This window comes from Salmo trutta, chromosome 16 (assembly GCF_901001165.1).
Source record: "Salmo trutta chromosome 16, fSalTru1.1, whole genome shotgun sequence".
NCBI classification, from domain to species: Eukaryota; Metazoa; Chordata; class Actinopteri; order Salmoniformes; family Salmonidae; genus Salmo; species Salmo trutta.
The window spans coordinates 20325145-20352777 of NC_042972.1; the positions used below are offsets into that span (position 1 = coordinate 20325145).

General features: G+C 43.1%; 1 protein-coding gene and 1 long non-coding RNA gene across 3 annotated transcripts; both read right to left on the bottom strand.

The window, feature by feature from the left end:
• Nucleotides 1-811: 811 nt before the first annotated feature.
• LOC115150276 (calcium/calmodulin-dependent protein kinase type 1D) lies at nucleotides 812-15073 on the bottom strand. 2 transcript variants are annotated; one of them, XM_029693390.1, is made up of 13 exons: nucleotides 14769-15073; nucleotides 13393-13498; nucleotides 9192-9317; nucleotides 9023-9097; nucleotides 8609-8747; nucleotides 8156-8279; nucleotides 7776-7851; nucleotides 7255-7367; nucleotides 2280-2358; nucleotides 2024-2111; nucleotides 1572-1891; nucleotides 1346-1457; nucleotides 812-1199 (listed from the first exon to the last, which is right to left on the bottom strand). In XM_029693390.1, the coding sequence occupies exons 2-12, from the start codon at nucleotides 13476-13478 to the stop codon at nucleotides 1385-1387; spliced, it is 1299 nt and encodes a 432-aa protein (XP_029549250.1). In that variant the 5' UTR covers nucleotides 13479-13498; nucleotides 14769-15073; the 3' UTR covers nucleotides 812-1199; nucleotides 1346-1384. The 2 variants fall into 2 exon arrangements, with proteins under 2 accessions (XP_029549250.1, XP_029549251.1); XM_029693391.1 differs by lacking the exons at nucleotides 13393-13498; nucleotides 14769-15073 and having other exon boundaries at nucleotides 8609-8775; nucleotides 9192-9313.
• A 3154-nt stretch (nucleotides 15074-18227) lies between these two features.
• Nucleotides 18228-19421, bottom strand: LOC115149857 (uncharacterized). The gene is made up of 2 exons (XR_003866984.1): nucleotides 19346-19421; nucleotides 18228-19059 (listed from the first exon to the last, which is right to left on the bottom strand). It is a non-coding gene; the product is annotated as an uncharacterized LOC115149857 (long non-coding RNA).
• Between the last annotated feature and the right edge of the window lie 8212 nt (nucleotides 19422-27633).

The following is a 27633-nucleotide window of genomic DNA, read 5'->3' on the forward strand; positions in this document are numbered from 1 at the left end:
AACAGACACATCTCAACATCTACTGTTCAGAGGAGACTGTGTGAATCATACCTTCATGGTCAAAGAAACCATTACTAAAGGCCACCAATAAGAAGAAGAGACTTGCTTGGGCCAAGAAACACTAGCAATGGACATTAGACCGGTGAAAATCTGTCCTTTGGTCTGATGAGTCCAAATTTGAGATTTTTGGTTCCAACCGCCGTGTCTTTGTGAGATGCAGAGTAGGTGAACGGATGCTCTCTGCATGTGTGGTTCCCACTGTGAAGAATGGAGGTGGAGGTGTGATGATGCTTTGCTGGTGACACAGTCAGTGATTTATTTAGAATTGAAGGCACACTTAACCAGCATGGCTACCAGAGCATGCTGCAGCGATACGCCATCCCATCTGGTTTGCGCTTAGTGGGACTATCATTTGTTTTCAACAGGACAATGACCCAAAACACACCTCCAGGCTGTGACAGGGCTACTTGACCAAGAAGGAGAGTGATGGAGTGCTGCATCAGATGACCTGGACTCCACAATCACCCGACCTCAACCCAAATGAGATGATTTGGGATGATTTGGACCGCAGAGTGAAGGAAAAGCAGCCAACAAGTGCTCAGCATATGTGGGAACTTCTTCAAGACTGTTGGAAAAGCATTCCAGGTGAAGCTGGTTGAGAGAATGTCAAGAGTGCGCAAAATATGTTTTGATTTGTATAACACTTTTTTTGGTTACTACATGAGTCCATATGTGTTATTTCATAGTTTTGACATCTTCACTATTATTCTACAATGTAGAAAATAGTAAAAAATAAAGAAAAACCCTTGAATGAGTAAGTGTGTCCAAATGTTTGACTGGTACTGCATATTTTTGAATACTTAAAATATATATATGTTTCTGTTGAGATAGAAGGACAGAATGTACACTTCTAAAGCTTCATCGACAGTAGCTTGGGTCAGAGAAATTAAAGTTTGCATTTGTGTGTGTGAGTGCATACATTTGTGCGTGAGTGTAAATGTACTGCACTGTAATTGGGTATGAACCCCAGGTCTTCCTGTGTTCTCCTCTGGAGAAGGTTCGGGCCCTGGGTCCTTGCTATGGGCCCCTGGAAATCTCAAAAGAGCACTACAGAAATGAACCATCAGGAGGCAGCAGACAGACACCTGTAGAGCAGCAAGGAGTGGCTCAAACTTCTTGACTGCAACACTGCAGAAACACTGGAGGGGGGGGTTCACATGAAGATTCATATAATTACTGTGAGAAAGTTGGGTGTTTTCCTATGAACTTATCTCTCTGTATTTTGTTTATTGTGTGCATGAGTGTTTTCAAATGAACATGCATTGTCTATATGAGACCAATTTACCTTGACGTAGTTGAATTGATCCTCAGGCTAATCAACCAATCACATGACAGAACACACCCCAGTCTGCATCATCTGGCCATTCCTATTGGTCGCCCTGTCCATGGCGTCACAGCTGAAACACGACATTAAAAGCAGAGCCTTCAGAACCACAGATTCTACACTTAGTGGACATATCTGAATCCCCCCGAAAGATACATTCCCCTCCACTCAGTCCACTTGGACTCACCTCTTAGCTGCCGTGAATGAGGAGCAATTCTCTGCATTATATGTCTCCATGACGACCGGTGCGTGCATGGGCTCGCTGTGACTGGCTCTCAGGCCCCGGTACTGTGCCTCTGGAGGGGTCATGTGACACACTGGGATCGGGAGGTTGCCGGTGGCGTCAACGTCCTCTGTGGTGATGTTGTTGACACCCCGCAGGGGATTCTGGGAGTTGCAGGGGTTGATGGCTATGGCGGGGATGGGAGGGAGAGGGGCGTCGGGGTCGGCGTGGGCCAACTGCAGCTTCTTCATATGTTTGATGGCTGCTGTGGCGTTGAAGGCTTGCTGTAACACACACAAACACACAGGAATATTAGCATTCATATGTTTGTATAAATAATCGGGTTTTGTTAATAATAATAATATAATAAATGTATGTATGCTAGCATACTGTATGTCGCCTCATATGTTGCTCACCCTCCATTTGGACTTGGCAAAGTTCCTCTGGATCTGCATGCTGACTGATTCATAGATGTTCTGATCCCTCGCCGTCTTTCCAATGATCCTGCAACAGGAAATTACATTAATAGGGTCACCAGGAACAAGTAATAAACAGGAAAGAGTGAGCTACCTAGACACAGATCTGAGGTCAGTTTTCTGTTTTCCTCCTCTGAAGGTTGTAGTTAAGATGAGCAGAGGATAGGCTGATCCTGGATCTGTGTGTGTGACTCACCAGGGGTGTCTGAGGGCTTGTTCTGTGGTGAACCGTTTGTTAGGGTGCTTCTGCATCATGTTCCGGATGAAGTCTTTCGCTATGGAAACAGAGACAGACAGAAACATCAACAAATGACATGGAACTTTCAGCCTTCTAAAAATTATTAATATCTTTAATATATACAGTACCAGTCAAAAGTTTGGACACACCTACTCATTCAAGGGTTTTTCTTTATTTTTTACTATTTTCTACATTGTAGAATAATAGTGAAGACATCAAAACTATGAAATAATACATATGGAATCATATAGTAAACAAGAAAGTGTTAAACAAATCAAAATATATTTTATATTTGCGATTCTTCAAAGTAGCCACCCTTTGCCTTGATGATGGCTTTGCACACTCTTGGCATTCTCTCAACCAGCTTCATGAGGTAGTCACCTGGAATGCATTTCAATTAACAGGTGTGCCTTGTTAAAAAGTTAATTTGTGGAATCTCTTTCCTTCTTAACACGTTTGAGCCAATCAGTTATGACAAGGTAGGGGTAGTATACAGAGATAGCCCTATTTGGTAAAAGACCAAGTCTATATTGTGTGGTTCCCACTAGAGGCTGGCCGATTAATTACAGCCGATTTCACGTTTTCATAACAATCGGTAATCAGCATTTTTGGACGCTGATTACATTGCACTCCACGAGGAGACTGTATGACCACCTGTTACGCGAGTGCAGCAAGGAGCCAAGGTAAGTTGCTGTCTAGCATTAAACTTATCTTATAAAAAACAATCAATCTTAACATAATCACTAGTTAACTACACATGGTTGATGATATTACTAGTTTAACTAGCTTGTCAAGCGTTGCAAATTATCAATGTGGTGCCTGTTCATTTATCATCGACTCACAGCCTACTTCGCCAAACGGGGGATGATTTAACAAGCACATTCGCGAAAAAAGCACTGTCGTTGCATCAAAGTACCAAACCATAAACATCAATGCCTTTCTTAAAATCAATACACAAGTATATTTTTTTAAACCTGCATATTTTGGTAAAATAAATTCATGTTAGCAGGCAATATTAACTTGGGAAATTGTGTCACTTCTCTTGCGTTCTGTGCAAGCAGAGTCAGGGTATATGCAGCAGTTTGGGACGCCTGGCTCGTTGCAAACTGTGTGAAGACCATTTCTTCCTAACAACGACCGTAATTAATTTGCCTGAATTTTACATAACTATGACATAACATTGAAGGTTGTGCAATGTAACAGCAACATTTAGACTTATGGATGCCACCCGTTCGATAAAATACGGAACGGTTCTGTATTTCACTGAAAGAATAAACGTTTTGTTTTCTAAATGATAGTTTCCAGATTTGACCATAATAATGATCTAAGGCTCGTATTTCTGTGTGTTTATTATATTATAATTAAGTCTATGATTTTATATTTGTGTTATTCCATATGATTCCATATGTGTTATTTTATAGTTCTGATGTCTTCACTATTATTCTACATTGTAGAAAATAGTAAAAAATAAAGAAAAGATAAAGATTGGCTTAACGCACCACCACTAATGACCTGTGGAGCTTTTCAAAGTAATGTTTTCTTCACCTCAAACAGAAAGCAAACTATGTCTGTTTTTTCATCCATTGAGAATTATAATAGTTCCTCAATGTATTTGAAAAATCTTTCCAGCTCTCTCCCTTTCGGTAATCCCTCAGCATGAAAGGGAAAAATGTCATGGTCTGATCCAGTGGAAACGTCATAAAAAAGGCTTAGCAGTGCTGGACTTGGACTGAAATAGGTTCAGGTACTAATTTTGGGTGCTGGTACTGTTTATATTTAGGTGCAGGAGCTCCACAATACTTTTGAGCTAATATTTTATAAGAGGAAGAGGAGCTCAAGCAGTAGAACATTTCAGGTGCCAGTACTCAGCTCCGGTGAGCTTCTTCCCAAGTCAAGCACTGCTTCTTATCTCTTGCGCAAATAGCCTACATGTCACGTCCTGACCAGCAGATGGAGCTAGTGTTTTAGTTTTGGGGTCAGGACGTGGCATGTTTGTGTTGGGAATGTTTGTTTGGATGATTGGGACTTCCAATTGAAGGCAGGTGAGTATAGTTGTGTCCTATGTAGGTGTGTGTGTTTTTCTTTGGGGTTGTGGGTGGTTGTTTTTACACTGCGTGTATAGCCTGTAAAACTGCTACTGTTGTCACCGTCATTGGGTTTTTCAAGTGGATGTTCTACTCCTTTTTTTGGTAATAAATAACCATGAGTATTCACATACCTGCTGCGCCTTGGTCCATTCATGAAGACAACTGTGACACTACAGCTGTGTCTGTCCTGAGCTTACTGGCATGGGAAACTGAGGGCCCAGAATATTTTATACAATGTTGTGCAAGCTTCGGGCCTGACCCAAGTTAATAGTTGACACAATGTTTCAAATTTCGTTGCAGATAGGCCATGTGTAGCCAATGTGATTTATAGGATATTTATTTTTAATCTGGATATTTTCTACCTGCAGGCTGCAATGTTTTTATTTGTCAGCTTTATGTAGGCTATTTATACATAGTTGGCAATGCCAATAGAAGTTACTTTTTATGTTTGTATCATTTTCATTTAGATTTGGATAGAATTTTGATTAACCACATGACAATGATTTTGATATGTGATCTTATTATAAATTAAATTAAACTGTTTCACAAAAATAAGCATATGAACACCATAACTGGCACGCAGAACAGTAGAAATGGTAAGATAAAATGACATTTCACATGAGAAAGGTTGCAGACTCCTCATGTAGGCTATAACCGACAACTTCAGGAGAGTAATAGCAGAATCTGCAAAAGTCAGCAGAAGCGGGAGGAGAATAGTTGGATCAGTTTTCTTCTGGTTATCTAGATCTCTGGCGCCCTCTTGAGGCATCAAACCATAAGCTTAAGCATTGGACAAGCTCAATGCATATAGTTGATTTTATTAAAACACATAGGGTGTGTCTATATATGGAAAAAATACACATTCGTGTAATCGATTGGTCAAAAGAACAGATGACTTTCGGTCTAACAATAATTTTTTTAGTCAGGTAGGGCCCTACTATGTACATATTATAAAAGGGTCATATTTTTTTCTAATTAAACAATGGGCAGTTTGGGTCGCGGTTGGATTTTTTGTTGTTGAAATGTCTAGCCTGCAAAGTTGCTGTTTTTTATATGGTCTGTGCGCTGATTGAGTTTGACAGCCCTGGGCTATCTTTTTATGTAGCAAGCTATTTATTTAGCAAGCTAAAAACACAGACTCTAACGTTAGTTGGCTAGCTAGCTAGCTGCTGGGAGGATGTCATGTCATTGGAGGAGTGGGTGAGTGCCGACTTTTCCCCCTCATATCATTTTTTGTTGGCTACAGCTAGAGCTGCTGCAGGTGTCATTTGGTTAACTAGCGAGAAATGTGAATCGCTTTGCTAGCTAGCTAGCTACAGTATGCTGAACTTGAACGACTGTTATCCACAGTTAGCATACCTCTTAGTTGTCAATCAAATGTATTTGGCATCGATCAAATGGGCAGGCAGGCAAGTTCTCATTCAGTTGTCAAAAAAGTGGGTTTGGACAAGCATGCATTGGCAGGCAAGCGGCAGAAGGACGAGCAGGCTACTATTCCCCATCATTTATGGGCAACTAGTTGATGGGCAACTAGCTGAAAAAGTTTGAGAGGGTTTATCTAATGTTCCCTCAATAGATTTTAGCTCATCTTGCCATAGATAGCATTAATTGCTGATCTTGTTGATGTACATAGAGAACTGAGGGAGAGATAGCCTACCTTTTCATGGTTGTTTGATCACTAGTATTGTGAAGTTCTCAAATGTAGGACTCTCGTGGTATTTACATATTTGCAGAAATCCATTCAGGTGTATTTTGTGGGTTCTAATGATCTAAAGTTGCGCTGTTGCTATTGCCTGTAAACACACAATCCAGCTCAGAGTGAATGATGGCAGACCCGTGTGGCAAATGGCTTATTTGCACATTGGCCTACTGTAGCTCTGATTGGCTATGGCGCACCTGTCTGCGTAGAATCCGGTCTGCGTAGACTCTGGACAGGACAGATGTTTTTATTCGGTTTTATTTCCTGCAGTGTCTATTAGTGTCCAAACGCACGGACGCTTTCACACTCTATATTGCTATAGAATTTTCACAAATGCCTTACTCTACGTTTGTAACATCTGCTTCCAACTCACACTCTCAAACACATAGATCCCCTGAACGCAGCTCACTTTCCAGCTCACACTCTCAAACACATAGATCCCCTGAACGCAGCTCACTTTCCAGCTCACACTCTCAAACACATAGATCCCCTGAATGCAGCTCACTCTCCAGATCCCATTCACCTGAATTCTGATCACCTGTTCACACACCTGTATGTCATTTACACACACTATTTAGTTCAGTTCTTTGCACCCCATCTCTGTGAGGTATTGTTTGTTTTGGTACACATTCTATTTGGAGCTCTGTTTATTTCCGTATTAGTCCTCCCGTGTATCCTAGTTTTTGGCCATCCTCACTAACGACACCTCCCTGCCTGTACTTTTGCCTATCAGATTTCCTGACATCAACCTCTTGCCTGATTTCCCGGACTACGTTACTAGCCTTTACCCTGCCTGTACTGTTACCTTTTTGGACCCCTGTGTATGACCTTCTGCCTGCCCCTGGACCCAGCTACCTGCCTCCTCCTGTGGTCCTTTAATAATAAACACCTGCTGCGCCCTGCGCTTGAAACCAGCTCTCTGTCTCCCATCGTACTCATTACAACGTCATTCCCAAACATTCTATGAATTAATGAAAACGACCATATCTAAGTGCTCTCTTGTCAGAAAATGTAAAAAAAAAGGTGTCATATTCTACTTGGAGGTGTATATGAACAGATTTTAATAAGATTTCATGTTGCTAAAATGCTGTCAGTTCCACTTTAAATACCCTTGTTGTTGTTGTTGATGTGGTGGTATTTGTCTTACCTGACTCAGATATGTCATCCCAAAAGGGTGAGTGGAAAGTGTAGTCGGCCCTCATAATCTTAGCGAACAGACGTGTCTCGTTGTCCTCGAAGAACGGAGGGTAGCCACACAGCCTGTCACACAGAGAGAGAGAGGGAACAAACAGTCGTTTTACAGAGTTAACACAGAGAGAGAGAGGGAACATACAGTCGTTTTACAGAGTTAACACAGAGAGAGAGGGAACAAACAGTTGTTTTACAGAGTTAACACAGAGAGAGAGAGGGAACAAACAGTTGTTTTACAGAGTTAACACAGAGAGAGAGAGGGAACATACAGTCGTTTTACAGAGTTAACACAGAGAGAGAGAGAGAACAAACAGTCGTTTTTACAGAGTTAACACAGAATTCATCATAGAATTACAATAACTTTTCCCAAAAGTGATATAGAAATACCATCTCACAATGCAGTCATCCTGATACTATGAAAGGGTTGAGAAGAGGTGCTGGCAGATATAGATCTAGAAGTCCTAGATAGGCACTCACAGGATGTATGTGATGACTCCTATGGACCAGCAGTCCACTGCCTTGCTGTAGGGTTTCTGAGCCAGAACTTCAGGGGCTGTAGAGGATCAAATATACATAGGGTTAGATACCATGCTAATACTCTCTAGCTGCGCAATGAAGCTTTACTCTCTATTTCAATGACCAACCATCTAACACACACTTGCTGCACATCTGCATTAAATCAAATCGCATTTGTCACATGTGTTGAATACAACAGTGTAGACTTTACCGTGAAATGCTTGCTTACGAGCCCTCTGCATCATTGGGAAGGGCTCGTAAGCAAGCATTTCACGGTAAAGTCTACACCTGTTTGGCGCATGTGACAAATTTGATTTGATTTGACACACACACACTCTTACCAACATATCCTGGCGTGCCACAGGCTGTGGACATCACTCCGTGGTCAGACATCTTGGACAGGCCGAAGTCACTGATCATGATCTTGGAGTTCTCGTGTGAGTCGAAGTATAGCAGGTTCTCTGGCTGCTCTCACACACAGGGAGAGAGAGGGGGAGAGGGTCAACAAGCAGCAGAGGAACTATTCTCTCAACATGGTATACAAAAAATAGATGGGTTCGCTGTTCGCTGTGAGTAAAGTAACGCTCCCTATACTTTCAATGCATTTTCTAGTAAAAAGTGGGTAAACGCATAAATGTGTGTTTACCCTCCAATACACCACTGATGATATAGTAACGTGTATGAAATATGTTTGGAGTGGCAAATTGTATATTATTTATTTACTTTTTAGCTACATTAAAATGTACTTTGACCCTCACTCTACCAGGTATGTTGACTGTGTGTGTGTAACATACCTTGAGGTCCCTGTGCACTATGCTGTTCTCGTGAAGGTAGTTGACAGCTTGCAGTACTTGGCGGACCAGCTGGCTGGCGTCCTTCTCTGTGTACACCCCCCGATCTATGATACGGTCAAAGAGCTCTCCACCAGACACCCTAGGAAAGAACACACACACACCAGAATCTCCCCACCATATTCACCATCATCATCCGCATCATCACCATAAACATCCTCGTCATCACCATAAACATCATCATCATCAGCATCACCATCATCATCATCAGCATAATCATCATCACCATTCTCATCACCAGCATTTACAACCCTTATTAAACACCCGACTAATACAGCAAGTTCTCTAAAATAGTAACATTTATCTGTAGGCTAATACATGTATTTAGCTTATGTAGTGATAATGGTTTGCACTCACAGCTGCATGACGAGGTAATAGTGTGTCTGAGTCTCATAGAAATCTTCCAGTCCAATCACATTGTCATGCCTTATCCTGAGAGGAAGATTGAGAGATATATGATGTTAACTTGTTCAGGCGTGAGAGTGTGTAAGAGTATGAGCGTGTGTGTGTGCATGCGTGTACTCACTTCTTCAGCACAGTGATCTCGTTCTCCAGGTTGCTACAGCTGAGGTGTTTTTTCTTCAGACACTTCAGGGCGTACAGGTTTCCTGTCTTCTTCTCTCGCACCAAAAACACCTCGGAGAACGAACCCCTACACACCCACACAGACAGACAGAGAAAAAGGTTAGTAGTAGTAGTAGAAGTAAGGCGCCCCTGGAGGGAATTAGGGTTAAGTCCCTTGCTCAAGGGTACATCAATAGATTTTTCCAAGTTATCGGCTCTGGTTCTCAACACTCTAACAGCTAGGCTACCTAACGCTATGTGCTGTAGGTGGAGTCACCACCACCCAGCCTCACTAGCCAGGCTCATAGCTGACACACAGCTAGGAATGAGACGAGGGTATCCCAGATAGAGGCTCAGGTATGGCCTGTGCTCCTGAGGACTGTGCTCCTGAGGCCTGTGCTCCTGAGGCCTGTGCTCCTGAGGCCTGTGAATAGCAGCAGGGTAGGACTAGTGGTCAAGCACTTTACATAACCCAGCCTGAAGCTCAGGACAGGGAACCCTGAAATGATTGATTGATTGATTGAACTGATTAGATCATTAAAAGTAGTAGTCTGCTCAAGCGGGAGACAACATAACATACATAAAAAATGATTGCCGATAAAAACACAATAAAGCCCGGAGGCTTATTTCCATTGTGGTCTTCATTTGTTCATTGTGTACGTTTGTCTGATCTGGCACAGTCAACCCTGGATGAACCCTGAGCAGGCTGTGGGTGGGTTGTTTCTTCGTCAGACCAAACAAACACCCCAGCCATAACATGACATCAGGAGAGAAGTTAGTGTTAATGTGTGGGAGGGAGCCAAAAGGATCCTAAGCCTCAAAATGGATCTACCCTCCATCTGCTGATTTCTCTGTTTGAAGGTAAAGGTGAGGGTAATCCTCTGTTCAGCAGACACTCTGGGCCTGACTGTCACATTCCGACACCTGTGATACTGATGCAATGAGTGTGTTTCTGCCCAAAGACATCACTGTCTGGGAGAGACAGACATACAGACAGACACAACTAGGCATGGGTTCAAATACTGCACTATTTGTTTTCTTTCAAACACTTTGACTGAGCTTGCCACTTCGCTTCCTGGCAAAATGGGACCAATATACTAGTTCCAAAAGTGCAAATTCCTCTCATCTAATACTCCTAAAAGGCTCCATCAGACACTTAACGTATTTGAAAGAAAATGATACTAATTGAACCCAGGTCTGATGAACACACACATACAGATACTTAAACTCACACAGTAAACACACAGACACACAATCCCAGGCCCCTAATCCTATAACAGAGGTAGGATGTTCCTGAGCTGGAATGACGTCATTGCTCACCTTCCTGGCTCACACCTCTCGCTCAACGTCAGCCTCTCATTCACAGCCAGGGATGTTCTGGAGTATAAGCTGCTTGAGGAGAGGCTGATGAGTTGAGCAGGAGGCTCAGATAAACAGGCCAGGGGCCAGGGGCCAGCAGACATACCACTCTCACTCTGCAGATATTAGCATTGTGTGGACAACTGGACAATGCCGTTTCTTCTATTTTATTTGGCAAAGCACAACAAACTCTGAAACAGTCATAAAGCCCTCTTATACCCCACACATACTGTACATTCAAACACATGGGCTTAATGTATAAACACACACACAACACCAGTGTTTTCCCTATATGCTGAAATAAATCCTAGGGGAAACACTGCAAAAACGAATACTAACACATGCACACGCCCACGCACCACACCTACCCGCACTTAACTCCTCCACCCTATTTATTGCTATCTTTATCCATGATTATTATTATCATTATTGTTATTATTGTTGTTATTATTGCCGCACACACACACAGACAAGCACACACTCAGGCACAAACACACAACCAAACATGTACGCTCACACACTGGGCAGATATTGGTTAACATTTTTTACTACATTTTGCAATGTCCTGTCCTCTTTTGGTTACTGTTGCTATCTCATCTCAAAAATCTCTAAAGAATTGTCTGTACTTGGGTCCTAGTTGAACCGTATCTAAAGAGAGAGAGGCTGTATTGTGTGAGCGCCAAGTATTCCACTTCAGTTGATAAAGAAGACCTGCCCTGACCTGGGTCCTGATAATCTGATAATCTGGGTGGAATGTTCAGGCCCGTCCAGGATTATAGTGCCAAACTAGGATCCTTCTCTGGAAACCGGTAAAGTAGGTCTCCTGGAGATCCACTCAATCCTGTAATAATGGCCCTTTTGTCTGAGTTAAGAAGCTGACAAGAGTCGCTACCCAGCAACAAAGGTCCACTGAAAACGACCAAGCACAAAATGTCTGCCGTGCATCACCCAGGTAGGTTCTACATATTAGATGATGTGAATTATCCCAAAAGCAAAACAATAGTGAAGACATCAAAATTATGAAATAACACATATGGAATCATGTGGTATCCAAAAAAGTGTTAAACAAATCAAAATAGATTTTAGATTTTAGATTCTTCAAAGTAGCCACCCTTTGCCTTGATGACAGCTTTGCACACTGTTGGCATTCTCTCAACCAGCTTCACCTGGAATGCTTTTCCAACAGTCTTGAAGGAGTTCCCACCTATGTTGAGCACTTGTTGGCTGCTTTTCCTTCACTCTGCGGTCCAACTCATCCCGAACCATCTCAATTGGGTTGAGATCGGGTGATTGTGGAGGCCAGGTCATCTGATGCAGCACTCCATCACTCTACTTCTTGGTCAAATAGCCCTTACACAGCCTGGAGGTGTGTTGGGTTATTGTCCTGTTGAAAAACAAATGATAGTCTAACAAAGCGCAAACCAGATGGGATGGGGTATCGCTGCAGAATGCTGTGGTAGCCATGTTGGTTAAGTTTGCCTTAAATTCGAAATAAATCACAAACAGTGTCACCAGCAAAGCACCCCCACACCATCACACCTCCTCCTCCATGCTTCACGATGGGAACCACACATGCGGAGATCTTCGTTCACTTACTCTGCGTCTCACAAAGACACAGCGGTTGGAACCAAAAATCTCAAATTTGGACTCCGGTCTAATGTCTATTGCTTGTGTTTTTTGGCCCAAGCAAGTCTCTGCTTATTGGGGTCCTTTAGTAGTGGTTTCTTTGCAGAAATTCGACCATGAAGGCATGATTCACACAGTCTCCTCTGAACAGTTGATGTTGAGATGTGTCTGTTACTTGAACTCTGTAAAGCATTTTTTTTGTGCTGCAATTTCTGAGGCTGGTAACTCTAATGAACTTATCCTCTGCAGCAGAAGTAACTCTGGGTCTTCCTTTCCTGTGGCGGTCCTCATGAGAGCCAGTTTCATCACACTGCTTGATGGTGTTTGCGACTTCACTTGAAGAAACAGTTTTTTGGTTACTACAAGATTCCATTTGTATTATTTCATAGTTTTGATGTCTCCACTATTATTCTACAATGTAGAAAATAGTAAAAATAAAGAAAAACCCTGGAATGAGTAGGTGTGTCCAAACTTTTGACTGGTACTGTGTATTTATTTATTAAGTAAATGTTTTTGTTGTTGGCCAGATAGGTTTCCAATATCCCAACATCATAACTAGCTACAGTACCAAGAAGCCATTTCAGGCTATGAATCAAGTTAGAATAGCTAGCTTGTCTAACTATTTTAGCTGTCATGCCTGCTGGCAAGCAATTATTAAATGTACTGAATAAGATTCACAATCCTTTTAAACTTTTACACAGATTTTAGCAGAGATGCAGAGAAGCCTATTTAGTTTCTTTAAAAAGAAAACACCAGTCAGGAGGATACAAACAGCTCAAGAGGTATGCTTAGATATAAAGAAATAGAATATAATTAATCAAAGTGATTATGGCTCTAGATTGTCGGAAAAAGCTGCTTCAGGTGTATGAAAAGTGCTAAATTCTCCAACTGCCCAACAGGGGGCCTAGCCCCCTCTGGACCACCGCCCAGCCATACTTTATGCCCCCTCAGGTTTTTGGGGTGCGTGAGGGCCCTGCCCAAAAGTAAAAGTACTTTGAGTTATAAACGTAAAACACATTAAATGGCTTGAGGCACAGAGACAGAGTTAAAATGAAATTAAAACCTAGACACCAAGGTTTGCCTTCAGTGTCCCCATAGAATGATTAAGTGGTGGTTTTAAACACTGACCTGGCTAGGAAAACCCTCCAGGCTCTAATCATATCAGACAAAGTACTTACGATCCCAGCTCTTGTTTGAATTCGAACACATCTCTGATGTTGTTGGTGACTTTCTTCCAACTGCAGGTTATTTCTTTGCGACCCATGTTGTCGTCACTGCAGGTTCCTGGAACAAAAACATACAGGCAGGTTTACTCTTCTGTCTCGTTAAGACTGGGCTGTCTTAGATGTATATACATCCATTTTTGTAAAGACAACCCTCACCACACATAAAGAACATGACCGAACACTTTGGGCCAGTGTTTCACAAATGGCGGGTGGGTACTGGGGACCGACCCACTGGTAGGTCACAGCCAGTTCCTCTTGGGTCACGTCTTAGGACTAATTTGGCTAGACACATCGTGTCGGCACAAGAAAGTTTGAAAGGCTTCAAGTAGATCACAAAACAAAAACAATTTGGGGACCACGGCTTTGGTGGATATCTCTGTTAGGTACCTTCATTTTGTATACAACCCTGTTTTCCTTACATAAAGCTTGCATGTTCAGTATGAGGTCAGTCATGATTGGGCTAAGCTTGTTTGTACCTATTACTTACAGAAGGCCCAAAGGGGTGCAGGATTACAGCTGTAATGCCTAGTAGTGGTTACTTTTCTACCCTCCCCCTCTCTCTCCCCCTCTCTCCTTTCTCTGCCAATTCAGGAAACAGATTACTGCTGATTCCCTGACAAAGCCCCAAAACTTGGTCGACTTATTATCCTGACCTTCACATGAGGCAGTTGTTGTGCCTCAAACTCTCACCAAGCTGGTTGTTTATTTTTAAATCAGCATCTGAATAAAAAAGTATCCTAGGCCCCCTTGAGTTCTCTGAATGCCATAGAATATAACGATGGTGAAAAGTCCTACTATCTGAAAAACAAAGGCTACCATCAGTAGATATATCAGGCAACACAGAAAGTGTAGGTAGACCATGGTGGAATTCCATTTTGGGAGAATCCATAAATGGAGCTTGCAGTGTGTCCATTCCATGCAGATTTCTTTTTGTAAGCTTTGTCCAGTTGAAAATGAATCCATAAAACAACGTCTTTTCCAGATCATTCATAATATCCAGTAGCACTGTGGGAAGAATCCGGGTGATCATCTGATAGCGTCCATCCAATAGTCCATAAAATGTTGATATTCCTTTTATACATGGATAAATCAGGTGGATGTCGAAAACTATGCCCATATGAAACTACAGTAAATGGTTCATTACTTGAAGCGAGAGATAGCACTTCATTTCAATTATATAACATGCTCTATTTAAAAAAATGTTTTACAAACAACTTTATTTTCTCTAATAATGTAGCCTAGACTAAACACAGAAAACACTGACACAACAACAAAGTCTTGATATCTAAATAACTGAATGGAAAAGTAAAATGGCCATTTGTTCTTACCTTAGCTTCAGAGAGGAGCGAGCGGACACTTTTTGAGGTCTCGATAGACCTACCTGCCTCTTCCCTGCAGACACGGACACTTCAGCCGAGCGTCTAGGGGGCGTGTTTTGCCCTCCCATCACTTGCTCTGCAGTCTCCCAACACATCCTGCGCGGTTTATTGGCGACAATGCAGTATAGTGCCAGTGGACAACGTCCTAGTTTACTGTATAGGAAAACAACCCGCAACCTGCCAGATTGGCATATTTTGCTTTAGATGGCCTCATTGTGAACCTATGGCAAGACTATTCAACTACGTAATTGCATTCCGGGGGTGCATACATAACTATATGATTGCTTTCAATATTGTATTATGTCATAGTATCACGCATTTGTATTTGCAGTATTATACATTGAGTAAATTGTTGATAATATCTATCTATATTTATGTTACATCTTACATTGTTATATGGGTGTAATAAGTGCTTATGCCAATTCTTGCCACGCATTGTAATGCATTATACCTGCCCTGTAGGCTTTTCGTATCTTTCCATGTGTACATTGAGGGTCCGAGTACAGGTGGATGGATTACTTTCTGTAGGAGCAAGGACTGGATGGTACGGAGACGAATAACTATTTAACAGCTTCAACCGTTAAACCACATTGAACACCATCAACCTCAAGACTTCCAGCCTCAATAAAGCTATTACAACTTCATTAATGCCTTAGCCAATCAGAAAACATATGATTAGTTACTGGGTAAATGACAAATAACAAATAGATCTCGCTAGATTTGAGCATACCTCAGTATGATTTTACCTCTCGTTCGTTCAGCCATTCCTATGGTTAAACTTATTGGGGAAAGAATGGGGTTTTCGAATAAACGCCAAAAATAAGGTCTGAGGTTAACACAGGCTTATGAGCTCTTATACGTTTTGTTCTTTGAGATAATATCAGTCAGTTAACATGACCTTGATGTGTATTATGTGGGGGGTTTTATTACAGAAATGCTTCAAAATTCACAAAAAGGGACTTTAGCTGATGAAGATTATCTCAAAGAACAAAACCTATAAGATCCCCTGGCGTGTATCCAAACACCTTCCAAAAAATACATACATTTTCCCTGGCTATGTTCTACGAACCATGGCGGATTTAGTGCCTACAAAAATGACATTACCATTGCTCTCTATTCCACACAATTCAGAAATCCATGTAAAATAACTGAGTTTACTTTAACAAAATAATAATACTATCTTACACAATCATCAAACTGTTTCATATTTCAGCGTACTCAACTGCAGCTGCACATTGTTTGGCTGGGTATATAATATACAGCCTAAACATGACGCCATCACCCCAATACCACACACAATTAGGCACCTGCTGAACATCATAATGTGTAAGTTCCAACCCATCTCCTCCCTCTGATATGAAAGCTGTCCTGGTTCACACCAAGCTGCAAGCATTCTCTCTGCACTAGCATTGACAATAATGTGTGTGTGTGTGTGTGTGTGTGTGTGTGTGTGTGTGTGTGTGTGTGTGTGTGTGCGTGACAGTGTTTGAAGACCTATGGCCTAACTCTGGACACCTATTAAAATATAAATGCATGACAACATTCATCATTTCTAATTCTATGATTGTGATAGTCCCCTCGCTCTGCCATAGAACACGTTTTATAAGGCGCAACACTGGACACCCTGAACTAAAGCTGGATGAAGAAGATCTTAGGGAGTAGAGAAGCCCTGCAACAGATTAAGAGGGTGCTAGCGCTTTCTCTATGACCTCATCATCCACTGCTGTTGTAGTTTTGTACCTACATACAGTTGGTCAGTTCTGGCTGCAGTGTCCCTCTGGACTGAGGGCTCAGATCAAGACCCTACCACTATCAGGTTAGGAGTTCTTGAAAAGCATGTTCTTGAAGAACCAAAACATGAACCGGTGAGCTGAACATGTGACTAAAACTGCATACAGTCTGCTGTATTCCCTAAAATGGGGAGTCGATATCACATAAGGCTACACTAGGTTCATGGTTCAAATATGGAAATGGCTGGCCTGCTGGGCACTTGCGTTTAAAATACCATCGGAGTAGGATTATATTGCACATGACTCAGCCCATATGCTACCTAGGCCGGTGCAGCATAACCAATCAGAGCTGCAATAGGCCTATATATAAATAGACCATTGCCATATATGGATCTGTGCCATTTACTTAGAACTGGACTGTGTTTACAGCTGTGATTGTGAGTGTTTTGAGATCAAAGCAAGAGCTGCATGTAGCCATGTGTGCACATTTTATTCATAACCTTTGCTAGTTACTGAGCTTTTAGCCCACTTATAATTTGTAGTCAACAATAGGGGAGTGCTTGTTTCCTTCAAGAGCACAAAATGTGTACATTTCTAGACATTTTTGAAAAGGGAGTCAGATAAATAAAATAAAAATGTCTTAAAAGGGGCAGTGATGTATTTTGAGACCGGCTTGAATAAGCTAAGTAGCCAACAGGCAGAGGGTAGAATAATTTGTCTGATTCTCTGTAATAATGGTATGGGAATAATAATGCATATTATTTTGTAAAGTGGTTTCTTGCATCAAACACCACAACATTTTCAGTCACCTCCTTGTCTGAAGGACAAGTGGATAAACAGGTTAATGTCAACCTCTATGAGATCAGTGTCCCTATACCGGGACGGTTGTTGCTAACTGGCTCTAATGTGACTAGAATGACGTAGTAACATCCAACTTTCCAGGACATAGACATGTCTTATATGTGTAGAAAGCTTAAATTCTTGTTAATCTAACTGCACTGTCCAATCTACAGTAGCCATTACAGTAAAAATATATCATGCTATTGTTTGAGAGTGCACAACAAAAAACTTTTATCACAGCACTTGGTTTGATAAATTCAGTAATCTTGCTCTGATTTGTCATCCGGAGGTGGTTGGGTGCCACAGTGGTGTTTGGGTGCCTAGATGAAGACAAAGAGGTTTGGTTTGTGTGGTGACAAGAATTGTCATCTTGTAGCCTGTGTGGTCTAGTGGTTGGTGCTGTTGACCCCAGCACACATAGCAGTCAGTCAATTCTAAGCCAGCCCACTGTACTTCTGACTCACATTCTTCCTAGTTTCCCGTCTTCTCTTCACTGTCCAATCTATTTATTATGATAAAAGATGGTTATATATGAAACTTATGTCAGTGTGCTGCCATTGGTGACATTTCAAGCTATCTGTGGAGTGAGCTTACGGCACGCTCTTATCTCTGTTACACTCAGCCATCTTAAAACTCACTACACAGCGAGAGACTCCAGTCGTTGAGCTGAGCCCAACTGCAGATCTGTGTCACAGCACCAGTAAAACAGATTTCAGTGTGCTGCTAACAGTACAGCTTCTTCCACTGTCCCTGTCCCCATAACGGGCTCGAACAAGTGATCCTCTGATCGCAAACACACGACCTCCCTCCTAAACAACGACGACGCAGGGAGTCAGGACGCAGTTGCAGATGGTGAGTTTAATAATGAATATAGCGTGTTACAAAATAAGCGCTGCGTCTGGACATGAAAACAGAACCCATACTGCCTGATGACTGAGGTTGGTGAGGGCTGTATGAAGGGAGAGTAATCAGGGTAGTGATGAAGTCCAGGTGTGCTTAATGATGGGGAGCAGGTGTACGCAATGTGGGTTGCAAGTACCAGTGGTTAGTAGACCGGCAACATCAAGCGCCTGAGGGAGGGAGTAGGCGTGACAACAACGTACTGTACCAACCAATTGAGCTATAGAAAAGGATCCAGTTTGCTATCCATTGGTGACATTTCAAGCTAGCTGTGGAGTGAGTTTACTGCACATTCTTAACTCTCACCCCTCTTAAACTCACTGCACAGCGAGAGACTCCGGTAGTTGAGCAGAGCCCAACTGTAGACCACACTATGGGAACTCCTGCATTCACAGAGCCAGGCCCAGTTTATCTCAGTTGGTGGTGGTGCATAGCTCAGAATTCAGTTCTTAGACCTCAGTGGTACAGAAGTAAAAATATGCACGGCATGCATGACTGTAAGTTGCTTTGGATAAAAGCGTCTGCTAAATGGCATAAATATTATTAAGTTATATCTCAGAACGTGGATCCCAGAACTCTGTGGTGTAGAGCTGAGATGCAGTGCAGCAGAAGTGAGATGTCAGAAGCTAGAGCTGTGGTGTGGAACCTTCAGACCCCAGAGGAGGAACCCCACCAGCAGGAAGAAGTAGAGAGCCAGGAGGAGCAGCACCATCCACATCCAGTAAGACAGCCACGTAGCTAGGGGGCGCTGCTCTGACAGCACCACTAGCCTGGAGGGAAACGGAGGCATACAGATTAAAATCATGATCGCAGCAAATGTCCAGTATTCATGTTATGGCCAGATTTATGTCTACATCATAATTATCCAAAAGTTGCATGTTTGTTTACAGGGAATCCCAGGCTGTGTGTCACTATTGCCTTCAATGTACATACTTTCTAGCATGGCCAGATAATGACAACTGTCTGCTAAATCAGTTGAATAATATGGTGTTATCTTAATACATTTTAATATGACTTTATAGCAGCTTAATAATGTTAAGTCATCTTAACACTCACGGTTCTGTGGTGCAGACTGATTCAGAAATACAGGTACTGAGCTCACTGGTCTCGGATGTGCCTGCTCCAGACCCCGCCCCTGACCCCGCCCCCACTCCAGACCCCGCTCTTGACTCCTTGGCTTCGGCCTCCTCTGAACTAGCCTCATGCGCCACGATTGCAGACCTCCGCCTGTGATGTAGCGTCATCTGCAGGGAACTGAAACACACAGACACGGGCACACACACAACCACCCACACAGTATTAGAGGAAGGGAAAGCCCTGCATTAGTCGCACCTGACCCTTTGGTCATTATTTAAATGTCATTGAGTCATAAATGGGGAACCTGTTGATGAGTTAGGGGCTACCCACCTGGTGTGAGGGGCTACCCACCTGGTGTGAGGGGCTACCTACCTGGTGTGAGGGGCTACCCACCTAATGTGAGGGGCTACCCACCTGGTGTGAGGGGCTACCTACGTGGTGTGAGGAGCTACCCACCTGGTGTGAGGGGCTACCTACCTGATGTGAGGGGCTACCTACCTGGTGTGAGGGGCTACCTACCTGATGTGAGGGGCTACCTACCTGGTGTGAGGGGCTACCTACCTGATGTGAGGGGCTACCTACCTGGTGTGAGGGGCTACCTACCTGGTGTGAGGGGCTACCTACCTGGTGTGAGGGGCTACCCACCTGATGTGAGGGGCTACCCACCTGGTGTGAGGGGCTACCTACCTGGTGTGAGGGGCTACCTACCTGGTGTGAGGGGCTACCTACCTGGTGTGAGGGGCTACCTCGCTCTCTTCCTCCAGGCTCTGGGAGCTCTGTGTGGAGCTCTGTCTGAGCAGGAGGGGGGTGTGGTGGGGGGACATCTCAGAGGGCCTTTAAAAAGGAAACAGTTAAATTTACATTTCCAACTAAACAAGGTAATACTATAAGAACAAACAATGCTGCTGTTACAGAGGTCTGTATAGTTCTGATGGTATGAACACAAGGGCAAGGCACAGCACATTGATAAGCCATAAGATCAGCAGACACCATGCGCACACAATGTGTTCTCTACAGCAGTTAAATCCATCATAGGTTTATACTGTAGTCCGTGCACTTGCGTCTAAGCCTGTGGTGCATATGCGTATGAAAGCCTCCACTTTGACTAGTGACTAGCATGGCCATCTAGCGACTAGTGACAACTGACCATGCAGATGACTCTCAATGCACTAACTGCACTAATGACAGGGCAGATTTTCCTGTACCTGTTGGCTTGGTTCACACTGCCCCCTGCTGGCCCCTGGCTGTCAGTGTCAGCACTGGCCCTGCAACCCTCCTGGAACTTGGTCTCCAGGTCGCTGAGCTGAGAGGGAAAATGAGAGGAGGGAAAGAGGATGGAAAAGAGGCGATTGAAGAGGGGGGAGAAAAGAGAGGTCAGTATAGAATTACAGTTATGCATACCATGATCGCAGGACCACAATGGGAGTAGGTCTTAGTGTTATTGTTTCCAACCTGGGATCCCGTTGGGATTAGTGTGACGCTGACTCTTCGCCGAAGGATGGTCTGAGAAAGTCGGGGAAGTGAAACATTTAAAAAAATATATAATTCAAGCCACTGGGCTGCCCTCACTGATATTTTCGATTTATTTAACTGAGATATTTGAAGGAAGGATATGAAAAGTGTCTGTTACCTGTTGGGAGTCTCGCCTGGCAAACAGGTGCCTAAAGTCTCCATCCTCTGTAATGATAAAAAACCAACAGTCAGAACACAGCTTTTCCATATGTGGAGAATTTTGTTACACTGTACAGTCAGAGGATACTGTGCTCCTATTATGAAAATCAGTCACTTAGTGGATCAGGCCTACTTACAATTAATTGTTCTTTTAAGAATAAATGTACTTTAAGAATCAAAATATTCAGAAAAGACTGCTTTGTGATTAATTTTCCTTTCACTTGTCCACAAAAAATCCATTGAGGGGCAGCACTCAGACCTGAGTCGCTGTGTCTCCTGCCCCTGCTGCGGTGGAAAAACTTCCTGGTCTCCAGCAGCTCGGATCTCTCCACAGCGTGACGACGCTTCAGATGCTCAACGTGGATACCCATCATCTCCACAGAATGACACACGCGCGCCTCCTGACCCAGCAGAAACATTCATCAAAGTTTCAATCAAACTACATGTATAACAGTTTTAAACAAAGATATTTTTCACAGAGCACTAACCAAAACCTGGACTTATACCCCAAAAGAGCAAGCCTAGGATTACACGACAGTCTCACCTGGTGCACGGTCCCCAGCATCTCAGCAGCAGCGATGATGTCACTCATGCCGTCCAGCACTGTGTCCAGACTGGCCTCAATACGACTCAGCATCTCAGCGTCTACACATCTACCTCTCAGATACTGGGTGAGAAGAGGGGGGAGAAAGGGAGGAGAGGAGAGAAGAGGGGAATAGAAGATTGGAGGATAGATATAGTATAAAGACAAAGGAAGTGTGGAAGAGAGAGGTACGGTTTAAACTTTAAACATACATTTCTCAGACCATTAACTGTGAAGCAGCCAGGTCAAACACACGTGTACACACCCCTACCTGCAGTGTGCTTCTGGTTTGCTCCAGTTCTAGGATGAAGTTCTCCTGGGCCACTGTTCTGTCATGTTCCTCAGCCTGCAGTCTCTGGGTCAGGGTGTACTGGTCACAACGGAACGCCAGTGCAAGCTGGGTAAACGCATTCTATAGGGGACAGAACAGTGTGTGGATGAGTGTGCAGTGTGTGTGTGTGCGTGCGTGTGTCTGCATGTGGGTGCATGTAGTCTCTTCTCTTTGTCCAAGTGTACTAATCGCAAAGAATTCTCACCTCAACCTCCTTTTCAGTCATCTCTGTACCACTGAGGGCAGGAAAGAAAAGGTGAGGTAAAGAGCCAGGATAGGGGAAAGGGGAGAAAGGGGAGGGAGAGGTAAGAGAAGAGTGAGGTTGTGACTATCAAAAAAGTTCAAGTGTTAAAGTAAGTGTGTCCGAATATAAACTGACCTGCTGAGGCCCAATTTCTCCAGTATGAACTGACCTGCTGAGGCCCAATTTCTCCAGTATGAACTGACCTGCTGAGGCCCAATTTCTCCAGTATGAACTGACCTGCTGAGGCCTAATTTCTCCAGTATGAACTGACCTGCTGAGGCCCAATTTCTCCAGTATGAACTGACCTGCTGAGGCCTAATCTCTGTAGTATAAACTGACCTGCTGAGGCCCAATCTTTCTAGTATAAACTGACCTGCTGAGGCCCAATCTTTCTAGTATAAACTGGCCTGCTGAGGCCCAATCTCTCCAGTATAAACTGACCTGCTGAGGCCCAATCTCTCCAGTATAAACTGACCTGCTGAGGCCCAATCTCTCTAGTATAAACTGACCTGCTGAGGCCCAATCTCTCCAGTATAAACTGACCTGCTGAGGCCCAATCTCTCCAGTATAAACTGACCTGCTGAGGCCCAATCTCTCTAGTATAAACTGACCTGCTGAGGCCCAATCTCTCCAGTATAAACTGACCTGCTGAGGCCCAATCTCTCCAGTATAAACTGACTTGCAGAGGCCCAATCTCTCCGGTATAAACTGACCTGCTGAGGCCCAATCTCTCCAGTATAGGAAGGTGCTCCCAGGAGATAGCCAGCTGATCCTCTGGACTGGGCTCTGAGGAGAGGAGCAGAGGAGAAGAGAGGACAGTGTGTTCATAGCTTCGCTAGCATACAACAACAGAGAGGACAGGAAATGGAAGTACAGCCACGTCCTGTTGCTGGCAACGATGAAGCTCAGGCAGCAAAACAGATTCCTTACCTTCGTCAGAGTCCGAGCTGTCCCCCAGTATGCCAGCATACTCACAGGGAGTGGCCTTCTTAGCAGGGCGTTAGGAGAGGGACGACACACAAATCAGTTAGCAACCTCGTGGCCAGGCTGTTATTGTAGATGAGGACAAGTTCTCAATAGACTTGCCTGGTTTAAGAATGTTTTCATTAAGAAATAAATGTTCCTGATTACCTGTGCATTCATGGTCCCAGTGTTAGGCAGAGTGGTACAGAGTGTGAGTACAATGTTGTTTATATCTTTCTCCACACCCCTGATACTTTTACCAAACCTACAGAAAGAATACCTCACTGCTGAGAGAGAGAGAGAGAGAGAGAGAGAGAGAACATACAAATAAGATCCAGACTTCCATTCTACAAGTATATTGAAAGATGGCACACACACACACCCTGTTAAAGGAAGGGAAAACAGGGAAAGATGGCCCACAATTTCATTCACACCACGCTCACAGGGATACTGACATTGACCCTGCCCCAGGTCACAAGTTTAACACTGAATTCATAATGTGACATCCTTTAAGAGTGAGTAGAGAAAGCTAACAGGCAGCTCTCAGTCTTAATAGAGGCTGTGGCTGAGCACAGTACCATGGGGGAAACAGGGACACAGAGGAGCATGCTGGAGAACAGAGAGAGAGAGATATGCAGTAGCTATAAACAAATAGAAGTTGGGGTAGGGAGTATCTGAACACAGAGGAGGAGAGGAAAAGGACAATCATTAACTACATGAGTTTAACCTGAGGATAAACAGCTGGCTTGCTTTAGGAAACACCCACACATCTAATACTAACAATTTAACCAAAAAACTCCAGACAGAAGCATGTACAAGTGTCACTAAACACTTATTTTCTATGATGCTAAAGTAGTATTAGTAGTCCAGACAGTGGACAGTCACAACATTCACGTCATAACATGAAAGTACAGCAGTTACATACTGTAAGACCTGAGGTTATTACGCTGTCTTAAGATGTCTCTGACATACAGTACCAGTCAAAAGTTTAGACACACCTACTAATTCAAGTGTTTTTTTAGTTTTTTTAAAACTATTTTCTACATTGTAGAATTATAGTGAAGACATCAAAACTATGAAATAACTCATATGGAATCATGTAGTAACCAAAAAAGTGTTAAACAAATCAAAATATATTTTATATTCTTCAAAGTAGCCACTCTTTGCCTTGATGACAGCTTTGCACACTCTTGACATTCTCTCAACCAGCTTCATGAGGTAGTCACCTGGAATGCATTTCAATTAACAGGTGTGCCTTGTCAAAAGTTAATTTGTGGAATTTATTACTTCTTAATGCATTTGAGCCAATCAGATGTGTTGTGACAAGGTGGTATACAGAAGACCGTCCTATTTGGTAAAAGACCAAGTCCATATTATGGCAAGAACAGCTCAAATAAGCAAAGAGAAACGACAGTCCATCATTACTTTAACACATGAAGGTCAGTCAATACGGAAACATATCAAGAACTTTGAAAGTTTCTTCAAGTGAAGTCGCAAAAACCATCAAGCTCTATGATGACACCGGCTCTCATGAGGACCGCCACAGGAAAGGAAGACCCAGAGTTACTTCTGCTGTAGAAATCTGTCCTTTGGTCTGATGAGTCCAAATTTTAGATTTTTGGTTCCAACCGCCGTGTCTTTGTGAGATGCAGAGTAGGTGAACGGATGATCTGTGTCGTTCCCACCGTGAAGCATGGAGGAAGAGGTGTGATGGTTTGGGAGTGCTTTGCTGGTGACACTGTCAGTGATTTATTTAGAATTCAAGGCACACTTAACCAGCATAGCTACCACAGGATTCTGCAGCGATACACCATCCCATCTGGTTTGTGCTTAGTGGGACTATCATTTATTTTTCAACATGACAATGACCCAAAACACATCTCCAGGCTGTGTAAGGGCTATTTGACCAAAGAGAGTGATGGAGTGCTGCATCAGATGACCTGGCCTCCACAATCACCCGACCTCAAACCAATTGAGAGGGTTTGGGATGAGTTGGACCGCAGAGTGAAGGAAAATCAGCCTACAAATGCTCAGCATATGTGGGCTCCTTCAAGACTGTTGGAAAAGCATTCCTTATGAAGTTGGTTGAGAGAATGCCAAGAGTGTGCAAAGCTGTCATCTAGGTAAAGGGTGGCTACTTTGAAGAATCTAAAATATATTTTAAATTAACCCTTTTTTTTATTACTACATGATTTCATATGTGTTATTTCATAGTTTTGATGTCTTCACTATTATTCTACAATGTAGAAAATTGTAAAAATAAAGAAAAACCCTTGAATGAGTAGGTGTGTCCATACTTTTCACTGGTACTATTGTTTATCATTTTAAAACATTTATTCAATAGACCAGTCACTGTTTCACTACGAAGCTGATGCTCTTATTTAACTGTTCTCTTCTCTAAGTTTAAAACAGTTCCAAAAAGCAGCATAGTCACACACTGAAGTCAACTTTTATTCTCCCTCTATTTACTTTGGAGCTACATTTTATAGTCTAAACAAAAGGGAAACATCCATATTTAGTTATTGAGGGCTGTGGTAGTTGTGAAATGACAGAGATTCAGACAAATATGTATAGGCCTATAGACATTCCATTAGACACAGAAGACACAGACCAAAGTGGTCACAAAATAATCCAACATAGAACTAAAAACTTTGAGTCCCAAAAAAACAACTAGTCCATTTTGAAACAGTGTTAAATATCTCAATACAATCTACTAAACTGCCAAAAACAGTTGCACAGCCATTTTGAACATGATGGGACACCTTCATTATTATCTTACCGGTGTAGTGAGGCCCGTGGTGTCCAAGGGTGTTTTGTTTTTCAGGAGCTACTGAGCACAGTGACATTCCGGTCTAGTGATGCTGCCCACACTCCTTCCTCGCTCTTCTTCCCTGTTCTCCTTCTCTCCCTCCTCATTCACTTTTCCCTATATTGGCTTTTTAAAACTCCCCCGACAGCTGTTTGAATTCCCACCAGCTTTGTTCCCTCACACCAATGAGGGAGTCATGGTTTTCTAGAGGGAATGCATCCAAGAGCTGGTGATAAAGACAGATTAGGGACCACCCTCAACCCCAAAACACATGCACACTTGTTTGTGTGGACTCTTGCTCACTCATACAAGAGTGAACTTCACCTGAAGCTAGAATGCTAGACTAAACAAACTCCCAAACAGTCCTCCTCCTTTGCTTACCAGTTAAAACAAGAGTTTCTATTTGACAAATTCAGGTAGGTCCCTCCCCGTTTTGTTCCGTTTGCTTCAGTTTAACAGAATCCGTGTAATGAATATGCTCATGGTTGCGATGTCAGAGCTCACTCATTCTCCCATTCACACATCCAAATCAACTTGAATGCCTATAGCTACTTGAATAGAGCTGAAAGGATTGGATTGGTGTAAACATTATGGCAAATTCCACCAAGCCATTCAGAGGTACTGGTTGGTCTTTAACCATACATAGCTAATACGTCCTTTTAGATCTCACTGAAGTGCCTAAGGGGGTGTATGCTATGGGACAGCAGTCAGAGGCAGAAGGATGATAATATACAGCGCATTCGGAAAGTATTCAGACCCCCTGATTTTTTTCCAAATGTTGTTACGTTACAGCCTTATTCTAAAATTGATTAATAGTCCCCCCCCTCATCAATGACAAAGCAAAAACAGGTTTAGAAATGTTGGCAAATGTGTTTTAAAAAACCCTGAAATATCACATTTTAGGTATTCAAACCCTTTACTCAGTACTTTGTTGAAGCACCTTTGGCAGCGATTACAGCCTCCAGTCTTCTTGGGTATGACGCTACTAGCTTGGCACCTGTATTTGGGGAGTTTCTCCCATTCTTCTCTGCAGATGCTCTCATGCTCTGTCAGGTTGGATGGGGAACGTCGAGGCACAGCCATTTTCAGGTCTCTCCAGAGATGTTTGATCAGGGATATTCAGAGACTTGTCCCAAAGCCACTCCTGCGTTGTCTTGGCTGTGTGCTTAGGGTCGTTGTCATGTTGGAAGGCGAACCTTCGCCCCAGTCTGAGGTCCTGAGCCCTCTGGAGCAGGTTTTCATCAAGGATCTCTCTGTGCATTGCTCCGTTCTTTCCCTCGGCCCTGACTAGTCTCCCAGTCCCTGACGCTGAAAAACATCCCCACAGCATGATGCTGCCACCACCATTCTTCACCGTAGGGATGGTATTGGCCAGGTGATAAGCGATGCCTGGTTTCCTCCAGAATTTAAGCTTGGCATTCAGGCTAAAGAGTTCAATCCTGGTTTCATCAGACCAGAGAAACTTGTTTCTCATGGGCTGAGAGTCCTTTAGATGCCTTCTGGCAAACTCCAAGCGGGCTGTCATGCCTTTTACTGATAGGTGTGTTCCTTTCCAAATCATGTCCAATCAATTGAATTTATCACAGGTGGACTCCAATCAAGTTGTAGAAACATCAAGGATGATCAATGGAAACAGGATGCACCTGAGCTCAATTTTGAGTCTCAA